The 10,716-nt window shown below is 45.0% G+C and overlaps 1 protein-coding gene across 2 annotated transcripts in view; it reads left to right on the top strand.

Moving 5' to 3' along the window:
- Positions 1-9,948, top strand: part of LOC107122064 (synaptopodin-like) — a 24,262-nt gene extending 14,314 nt beyond the window's left edge. Inside the window, exons 2-3 of one of the 2 annotated variants that reach the window (XR_001482896.1) lie at positions 7,143-9,701; positions 9,814-9,948. Coding sequence is in view for 1 of the 2 variants with exons in the window: in XM_015425089.1 (XP_015280575.1) it covers positions 7,143-8,165 (1,023 nt within the window). In the remaining variant the exon portion in view is untranslated. Of the gene's footprint in view, positions 1-7,142; positions 9,719-9,813 lie in introns of those variants that run through there. The other variant, XM_015425089.1, reaches the window with a different exon arrangement.
- The last annotated feature ends 768 nt before the right edge of the window (positions 9,949-10,716 follow it).

Here is a 10,716-nt window from a genome sequence, read left to right on the forward strand (position 1 = left end):
CTCCGTGATTCTGCCAAAGGAAAGGGAGGGGAGGGGAGAATCCAGGCCCACACATGCAAGACTGACACATTTGGAAGCAGGGAATCCCCTAGTCCTTTATATTTACTGATTCCTTCTTATGCTGTCTCTGGCTTTTAAAAAATTTGCCTCTTTTGTCTTTGTAGAAGGAGGGAAAGGAAACAGAATGGGGAGGGAGCGTCAACCTAGAGAGAGAGAGAAAGGTGGAAACAGGGGAGGGCCGTGGGCAGCACTTAAATACCCACAGAAACAATTCTACCTTAGAAAGGATTAGCGATTCGAAAGCGGATGACAACGAAGAATTGCAGCAAAAGGAGTTTTGGTAATTGCAGGGTAAGAGTGTGCTGGAAGTGGTCAGAATGCAGATTCCGGTAAAACAAATGCAGAAACAAGAAAAAGCCTCGACACAAACTGGAAGTGAAAGCAGGAGGGAATGCAGAATGGAAGAATAGGATGCGCTCAGAAATGCACCGAGACAAAATATGGGTGCAGAAAGGGCCATCGTGTCATTCAGCCGTTCTGCCAACTTTGCCATCACTGTACGGGACAATTAGGGAGCCAATTGTGGTGACAGCAGCAGAGCCTATATTGGCAAGAGATTCACTGCTTCCTAGGTAGTGCTAGATCAACTGGTACTGCAACCATTGCTGCTGTTGTCATCTGGGAGAAAGAAAAGTCTGAAGCTAAGAGGAAAGGAGGAAGTACTGAAGCAAGTGGGATGGAAGGGAAGACTCTGGAGAGGAGAGTGGAGGGAAGGGAGGAGCAGAGGAAGGAATGTGAGGGATTGCAGCAGAAAAGTGGAAATGGGGGGGTCAGGATAGGCAGCAAGAGTTCAGGAAGGACAGAAGTGAGGGGAGGAAGGAAAGATAAGGCATAGGAACAGGAGTGGGAGGAAGTGGGAGGAGTGGAGGAGTGGGAGGAAGGATACTCAACCTCCTTCCCAAGGTGTTTGTTTGTTTGTTTACAGTCCTAATTGGCTGGTATATATGTAGTCCTGTACATTCAAATATAACATACTATGGAAAAGGCCTGTTGTGGAAATAAATACAACGATCTCTAGAAAGAGGCTCTGGGTGGGTGCCCCGGCCTTGGACACTCAGTGTCCATTTGCTGTGGCGACCTCACCAGGGTATAATGACACTGAGTCCACCATTTTCTCCAGAGGAACTGATCTCTGCTACCTAAAGAACAGTTGTAATTTTGAGTGCTCTCCAGCCCTCACCTGGAGATTGGCAACGATGGTTCCCTAGAAGGGAATAGTTGGTTTGGAGGGTGGAGTCTATGGCTTTGTACCTGTCCGAGGTCCCACGCCTCCTGAAACCTCACCCTCTCCAGGCTCCATCCCTCACATCTCCTGGAATTTCCCACCTGGAGTTGGCAACCCTATCTCCTTCCCAGCCAATCATCAACCTACCTTTATTTCCACCTCACTCTTCAGCTTTCCACCCCCCCACACACCTGCAGCCTCTCCCATGCTCTGAAGCCCTGACTGCTACGTCACATTGGCTGTCATACGGGGCCACCTCAGCAGCATATAAGGGTACAGAGCCCACCATTTTCTCCAGGGGAACTGATCTCTGCCATCTGGAAAGCAGTTGTAATTCTGAGTGATCTCCAGCCCTCACCTGGAGATCGGACACATTTTACCTCAGAACAGCAAAACTGTTTAGAATGTTAGAGGCAAAAGCCAACCAAGTCGCATATGCAAACGACCTCTGTGTTCCGAGGCAAAGGCCAATGAGGCTGCATATGCAAATAACCTCTGTGTTCTGACTGTCTGTGGGGGGGGGAGGAAGAGCAAACTGTTTAGAATGTTGGAGGCAGGACTCAGGCAAAGCAGCCAGTGGATAGGGAGACCCTCTGAATGACAGATCAGAGAGCGAACTGATTTTGGAGCGTGTGGAATGTTCTAGAGAAGTGCCACCAACATTCGGCTTTTATTTATAAGGGAGATTCCTAGGCAAGTACTTAATGCATAAGCACAGAGAGCTATATTTTGTATATATTGTAGGTAGGTATGGTTACCAATTCCATATTTGGATATTCTTGGGAAATTTGGTGTTTCATGTCTGCATTCATTTGTTTGGCGGGGTATGAATTCCCCTTCCTTTTCTGCCACATCATAGTATCTGATGAGAGAGAGGGGGCCTTCTCCACAGAAAATAGGGTATTGGAAGCAAAATTCATGTGAGCATTCTCTGTAATAGGTTCTGCTCTGATCTAGTTTGGGGCAGAATACAAAGCATGAACTAAAATCTTATAATCCATGGCACGCAAGTATCAGTAAGTCACTTATTGTCCTGTGTCAGCATTTCCATCATTGATAGATAGCTGGCAGGACTGGGGAAACATACAGAACAAAAGAAAGGTATTTGCATGCAGTTGCATAAGAGGTTCTGGTCATGTCATCCACCTTCAGCAATAAATCAGGATTCATTATAGATCAGAGGAAGGAAGGAAGGAAGGAAGGAAGGAAGGAAGGAAGGAAGGAAGGAAGGAAGGAAGGAAGGAAGGAAATCTACTTCCCTGTACAATCTATATTACACTTCATACCATTTTCAAATTCTCCTGATATTGACCCTAAAATGTTTAATATCTGGCTGAAACGGTGGCACAAGAGAGGGACCATGATATACTGACAGGAAATAACTTCACTTTCCCGAATCTAGATCCACACTGACCACCATTCCCAGAAGCAACTGGAGCCATTATATTCAGAGATGCTGAGCATAATGGACGGCTGTCCCTGTGTTTTAGTTAAGTTGCAAATGAAATTAAATTGTATGGTGGTCAGCATGAAAGTACTCTCAAAACTTAACAGCTCAGTCTTCGGGTCTAACTTGAGAAGATGTTGAATTTTCCTCTCTACCCTTCTACTATGCAGGGTTAATCATAGGGTAGGAAAGTTTTAATAGGTAAAACTATGTGAGAAAGGAAGTGTTAAACTTTTCCCTAACTACATCATGGCCCCAATCAAAACCGGGAGCCTGTGCAGCTTCTGTTTGCCTTTTTTAAAAAAAACTCTTGGAAGATCTCACCTGGGGCGATTTCTCACTAGAGCTGCCTCGCAGCACAGCCGCCGTTTGCCCCGACACAAACATGTCAATTTCACACCCGAAGCTCCGGGGCTGCATTTTGACTCGAGGCTTCGCCCGATTTCCTTCGCAGTTTCATGATCCTGGTTTTTGAGGATCATGAAACTGCGGAGGAAATCGGGTGAAGCTGCGGGTCAAATGCAGCCCCGGAGCCTCGGGTGTGAAATTGACATGTTTGTGTTGGGGCAAACGGCGCTGCGCTGTGAGGCAGCTCTAGTGAGAAATCGCCCCTGGTGTCTTTCAGAGACCAGTATCTCATCTCGGTATGCCCTCAGTAACAACACATAGTACATACGTTAATGCCATGCAAAGGGAACAACGTAATTTATATCTGGCAGTCCCTTGCACTGCTCTCCTAAATACTTCCACTCTTGCTATTCACTTCTGATGGCTGGATGCTACTCCAACCTGAGATGCATATTTGCTGGAAAACTGGGAGCTGGTCAGGGAGCATACCTCTCAACAATAAAGCAAACATGTCAATACCACTAATTTCATAATGTTTCCAAGCTATAAGATCCTATGGTGCAGGAAGGGGGAAGATATAAGGAACTGCAGGGTGGGAATGAAAGAAAGTTGGTACTTGTTTTCATTGACATTTCACTGATACACATCTTTGCATTCTGTGGGACCCTTCTTGCCGGGGGGGGCTTCCATTTCTACATGGTCCAATTTTTGCTGCTTCTCATGGTCTATTATCTCCTAATACCAACTCTGACCTCTAGGATGCATTTGGTCTGATTCTCATTGCAGCTAATGAATCCATGTCATGTGCTTTGCATAGAGTTAGATAATGATATAATCTTCCCATTTTGCCTGCTTCGGCTTTTGCTCAATTTCGTCACTGCCAGTAGGAAACTGAGTAGATGCCTGTTCATTTCTATACATTAAGGAAGCAGATCACTTTGGGGTTTTTAGCTGCCTTGATAGGATCTGAGTTCGTGGCTGGTCCATGCATTCCCATCTGGAGCAGAGTTACAGGCTGATTTCGCACTAGAGCTGCCTCGATGTTGCGCCGCCGTTTGCCCCGATACTATTGGTCAATTTCACACCCGAAGCTGCGGGGCTGCATTTTGACTCGCGGCTTCACCCGATTTTCCCCGCAGTTTCGTGATCCTGTTTTTTGAGGATCACGAAACTGCGGAGGAAATCGGGTGAAGCCGCGGGTCAAATGCAGTCCCGCGGCTTCAGTTGTGAAATTGACCAGTAGTATCGGGGCAAATGGCGGCGCAACATCGAGGCTGCTCTAGTGTGAAATCAGCCACAGCCTTCTAAAAGCATTGACCTCAGAAGACTGTAGCGTATGTAACTCTGCTCAGGATGGCACTGTACTTCTGTTAAACAGCTTCTGAGTGGTGTCTTGTTTCTCTCTCTCCACACACACATATACATCATAATGTGCAGTCATCAGGCCCCCATGTGGTAGTCACACACCATTCATAATGTTTTCACAGCAGCACTGAATGCTCTTTGTGCTGGTGAGGGGAAATCTCTACATGATACATCAAGACCATTTGGACAACTGTGCTACAAGATATTACACCACCTGAAACACCTTCTTCTAAGTGGCAGCCTCTCGATATTATTGGCAACTTGCCGGATGCATAACCTGATATCTGGAGAGTCTCAACACCACCACCAGCTGCTGTCAGGAACATTCTTCAGAAGTATGAATTCAAACACAATTGATCCAAATAGGGAATCTATGCAACACATTATGCCCCTACCATGGAGCAGATTTCACTGGAACTACTTCAGTTAACCTCCATATAACTGATATTCCATCTTACTCTTCTCACAAATGTGTGGAAAAGGCAACTTCATAAGGTGGAAAAGACAACTTGTTTGGTGTTTGCAGATATGTCAGAGATAATGTGTTTTGCCCCTTAGATCTTGAGCTCTGAATGGGATTGGGGCCAAGGATTCCTGGCCAAGCCTGGAAACTGGCAGGGGGTTGGTTGCAGGGATACAGGGTGGGGGGGAATTGCTGGTGTGACAATACCACTTCCAGGGAAAATCTGGAAGTGATGGGGTAGCTCTAGGAATCGCTGAAAACTCTAAAACTCTATGGTTTTCCCCAGAAGTGACATCACCAGTGATTAAAAAAATTACCCTACCACCACTTGGAGTGGACAATTGGAGCTCGGGGTGGATGATCCCCCTCTACAGAGCTTGGCAGCCCTAATCAGGATGGACTGGCCATATAGCTTACAGGGAAAGCTCCCAGTGGGCCACTGCCCTATAAAGCCCCTGGTAGATAGGAGCCAGTATAACCTCTTTCCTTATTCAGGAACAGAACTTGCAAGCCAAACTAATTTAAAATATTTTTTCTTTAACTCTGTCTTTTTGCTATGCAGAACAATGAAACTAACATTGATACAGTGAACACATAAATACAACAGTGGAGAGGAAATTGTAATAGCCTCTCCGAGTTCAAGTAAACAAGTGGTCCTTGCTTGCAAAACTTTGTGTTGAGTCTGACTTCTCCTCTAGTCCACCAAGGTGCGGGATTCTTCTCATTCACTTCCTTTCAAAGGGGTTTAGATCCACCCAATTGAACAACACAACAACTAACTTGAAAGTCATGCCCCTACAATATAACAATATAATTACAACCATAATACCAGCTATACTAAATTTCATCTCCCTTTACTAATTAACATTCACACAGAGAGTTTTCCAAATTATCTTATGCAAGGTAATAGGAGCTCAGAAACTCCTATCAATCCCCCCAGGAACCCAACTCTCACCCTGCTGCTAAGCTCCATACACTGACTCCTCTCCTACTGGGCTAAACCAACTAGTTCTTAGGGGTTTCACAAGCAGAGCCCAGACCCAGTAGCACTGCCAGCACTGCAGGGACCACTCAGCTTAGACCTTGTCAGCCTACAATGGATGTCAGCTCATTCTTCGGCATTTCCTGCCCGACAACTTATGGTAGTACAGGAGAAGGCAATGAGTAAGCAGACACCCATCGTGGGTACCACTATCCAGTTCCTGAGGTCCAGCTATACTTTTTGCTGATTCCAAAAGCTTTTAAGGAAATAAAGAATAAAACATCAGTTGCCTCACCACTACCCCAAATGCCCACCTTGCTTATCTTCTTCCTTGCAATTTCCAGAGATTGCTGTGCTGGGAAGGGTGAAATGCTTGTGTGGGAGACCTTACTGAGTGGGAACCTCACAGATATTAACATCTTCACTGATTCCTTTTATGGAAGGGCAGTGTTTTCACAGTTGGTTTGCAAAACAGTACTGGCTTAACATCATCATTATGCTTCTGAGTTTTTTCTCTCTCCCCATCTTGAGTTCTAAAGCCCTTTCTGATTAATTCTCCTTCGTATTTTGTATTCGATCTTTATTGCATTAGCAAAAAAGCAATAGTAACAATACAGAGTAAAATGCAAATGTCCAAAAAGATAAAATTTGAAAAATAATAAAAAGTTGGACATTTTTAATTGAAAGTATTAAAATACAAAGTCATCATTAAAAATATGTCTAATAATAAGAAAAAAGACCATACAGTCCAGAGACAAATTACAAATGGCAAGTGACCCAGAGTGGAGCAGTCACGGGTCACACCCCATCATCTTTTTATCCCTTATGATGGTGGCAGCAAATCCTGCCATTTGGAAAGTAATGAATTTGTCCCTATCTGCCAATATTATGACTCATTTCTCTTGATCTGACCTTCCTGGGAAGTGGGATGTTATGGTCCGCAAAAATCTGCTACATTCAGCCTCATACCTTAGACACTGGGATGTGACTTGCCCCTTAATTATGTAGACTTTCACAGTGATGTCAGGCTATTTACTTTTCTGAACATATCAGGAAATGATACTACAAGGAGGTCAGGTGTCTCACCCAACATCATCCACAAAGGAACTGATATCTGGGAAAGGAACTGAGAGGTCCTGCGCTCTGGGCCACATTTCCTCTTACAGTGCCCATTCGATACTGTCAGATAAATCTAGTTGTACTTTCAGACTGAAAGGACAAACCACTAACATCATTTTTGTTCCTTCTGCAGGAAAGAAGAGTGTCCCTCCCTGCTTCCCCAACGTGGATTCCACAGCTGGTCAGACAGGCTAGCAGTTTAGATGGTTGGGTGAGCCCTGCCCAAACACCAGAACCTGAGGAAGGGCATATGGAGGCCTTTCAAGCAGCCAGCATCATGACCCCACCTCCTATGTCTCCCTCATGGAGTGAAAGGTCTCTGTCCCCTTTCCGGCAGGAGACCGATCCCAAGTCCAGCCGACAGATGCAGGTAATGCTGGCCAGAAACATCATCAATGCTGCCAGGAGGAAGAGCTCTTCTCCTAAAGCCACAGGGATAGACATTTTCAGGCCTTTCACTCCCCCTGCCTCCTCTGCCAATGTGTCGTACTCGGGTGGCAGTCCTAAGAACACTACCCATTCCTCAAGCCCAGTGCAGTCTCCCAAGCCAACAAGAATGGAAGGATACAGACGTGTCTCTCTCCCAGTCACAACCACTACACCACCACAAGTCAGTGCATCATCAAACAATAGCCCCAGATTAATGGGCAACCACTCCCCAATTTATAAAAGCCCACTACAGTCTCCAAGAGCTGTGAGGATGAATGGGAACAAGTACTTCACGCTGCCTGCCAACAGTGGGGCATCAGTGTTTAATGCGGCATCCAGTAATGGACCAAGAACAATCGACAACCATTCTATGACCTGCAGGGATCCAGCACCATCTGCCAAACCCTCAGTCATTGATACTCACAGGATCTTCACACCACCAGCAAGTGCAACCAGAAAATCGTCATGTACTAGTCCTAAGAATCTTGACAACTGTTCCCCAACCATCAAAAGTCCCCTGCAGTCTCCCATGATGGGAACACATTATCCGCCGGTGAAGCGCTACACCTCAAGTTCACCTACCAACTCAGATGTGTCCATTGACTCTGAAGACTCTGGGATCAAGTCACCCAGTATTCGCAGCTTCAACATTTGTCCCCGAGGCTGGAATGGAAGCTTGAGGCTGAAGCGAGGTAGCCTGCCTGCAGAAGCACCCTGTACCTCCTAAACCTGGGATAACAGAAGTTAGCTAGGAAATAGATGAGATCTGTTATTAAATATTTCTGTAGGCCTATAGCATTACAACTACCAAATCCTGCCAACCTAATTAAGTATCAGGAAGAAAGAGCTGGTTTTGTAAAGACAAGATGTAATTTTTCTTCTCAACTCTTACTGGGGATTTTCAGTACGGGGTAGAACTTGTTCATTTGACAGAATAACTTAGGGCAGAGGTGCCCTAAAGTGAGGGAAATGTGACTCTGACTCTACCCCCAAAGTACCAGATTTTAGGAGGATCCCTTTAGTTTCCTCCCATCATACATTTGTATGTGTATTTGGCTTTCACACTTTTGAGTCAATTGTCTCAGGAGTCATCAGTGCCATCTTTGTGAAAGGCTAATTTGACTTGGAGTGCTTTTGTTTCCACTCTGAAATACCCATTTGGAGGATGTCAAAGATGGAACCTGCAAATTGTCCTTCCCATGGTATAATCCCCAGTAAACTGTCAGTGAGCAACCAGGAAAAGAGGCCCACCAACCTTGTGTCTGCCTTCCATTGTAATAGTTTTTTCCTGCACTCGAGACCTTGAGTCAGGCCTACCTCCAGTGGCCTGAAGGGATGAGTCAAAAGCAGGGGAAGGGGGCAAGAAGCCCATTCAATTGTTATCCCTGATAGCTGATCTGTATGGTAAGAGCTGGCTTTACATAAATTCTAGAAGAAAATAGCTATGGCATTCTCCTCTCTGGACCCAGAGTTGTGATAAACTAACACCGAGAATAAGAGCTGAGAGGGAGAACTGGAACGAGTTACAAAAATATGAAGTGAAGATCTTTTACACATGAAGAATTCAAGCCAATCTTCAGAAAGTTACCAGTGTCCAAGAAAATCTGGAACTTCTTCTGACAGATAAATGATTATTAGCCAAGCATGTGGAGAGAACACGATAAACACCACATGTCCTCATACAAGGCTAACACCCCCAAATCAGTGTCTGGTAACCATTCTTTTTGTTATGGGGAAAAATAAGCTTCCTCTCTAAAGCTAGCACTAATGAGTGAGTCGACACAGGATGTTCTGTGTGCAGCAGGGCTTCTCTATGCAGCATAGGCCAAAGTGTGGATCTGTTAAAATGAGGAAGACCATCAACAACTTCCTTCTGAGCTACACATATTGTTAATGAGTTGGAAAGTGGACAGGGTTCTTATATTAAGCAAAAGCTTATAAAGTGGTAAGTCTAGCCCCCCCCCCCGAACCATTGTTTTAAATAAGGGCTGATTCTAGATGAGAGTTTTTTTCTCATGGTGGCCATATTACTGGTGCAATGGCTGCTCAACTCACACTTGCAACAGAAGTTCTACACATCAAAGAATAATCTGGTTTTTCACTCTAGTTAGCCATGGTTTCCCTTTCACACCAGGTGCACTCCCCCCCCCCATTGTTGTCATGCCACCGTCATGATTATGCACCCAACTACATGGTTTTGTTGGTGTCATCAATTACACCAAGGCAATTCCTTGTGAAAACGCAGAGGAAGAGGGCAAAGGAGGTGTTTCCTTTCATTCAAACACAAGATGTACCTCCCCTGCTGGACACATGGAAAGATAATCTCAACACCATGCAAGGAATTTTTTCAGGTTTTTTTTTTAAGGGCAAAGGAGGTGTTTCCTTTCATTCACTTTCATTCAAACACAAGATGTACCTTCCCTGCTGGACACATGGAAAGATAATTTCAACACCATGCAAGGAATTTTTTCAGGATTTTTTTAAAGTGCAGTTTATGGGGGAAAGGGGAGCTATTCATAGTTTGTACAGGAATGAAGGATGATGTTGTGTGAAATCAAAATGTTGTGTGGTATGATGTTGTGTGGAAACAACAACAAAATGGAGGAAAATCCTCCATGTGGAATCATCCAAGGACTGCAAAACCTGAGACTTCCCTCCATATTAGCAGAACAGTGTCTGAAGTTTAAAGACTTCGTAAGGAATCTAGTGGATGAGAGAAATGCGAAGAAAACAAACTGCAGTTAGGTTCCTCCTGGGCTGGTTCCAGAAAGGGGTCTACATACTTCACTAATGTCCCTTCTAAATGGGGATGTGTTTCCAGCCCACTTGCCATCAAGATCACAAGCTGACAGGGCTTATACCAGATTAATAGGTAATAGTGAAGAGCTTCCGTGGCATGTATCACATGCTTGGGTGGGCCTATCACACACAAGAAACAAGGTTGTCTGATAGCAGGATTTGCCTATTGGACTCAAGTCACTCACAAGCTTCTTTGGGATTAGTGTCACAGTCAGATCCCTATTAAAAAAATAAACTGCCTCTCTCATTTATACAACTTAGTGAGACTACCTCCTAACTCTGGTGTCTCACATCTGGCCCATTTTTCCCCTGTCTGCTGTGTGGTACAGTTTCACACAGCCAGTATTACGCCTGGGATTGGCATGGGCAGGCTGATATCGGGGGGGGGGGGGTTACTCGCTTGCCCCTGATTCTGCAGTCATCATCTATTTTTATCCCTGTAACCTTTAAAGACAAGAACATGGTCTCAGTATTAATTC

This window comes from Gekko japonicus, unplaced genomic scaffold (genome assembly GCF_001447785.1).
Source record: "Gekko japonicus isolate JY-2015 unplaced genomic scaffold, Gekko_japonicus_V1.1 scaffold3111, whole genome shotgun sequence".
Lineage (NCBI taxonomy): Eukaryota > Metazoa > Chordata > Lepidosauria > Squamata > Gekkonidae > Gekko > Gekko japonicus.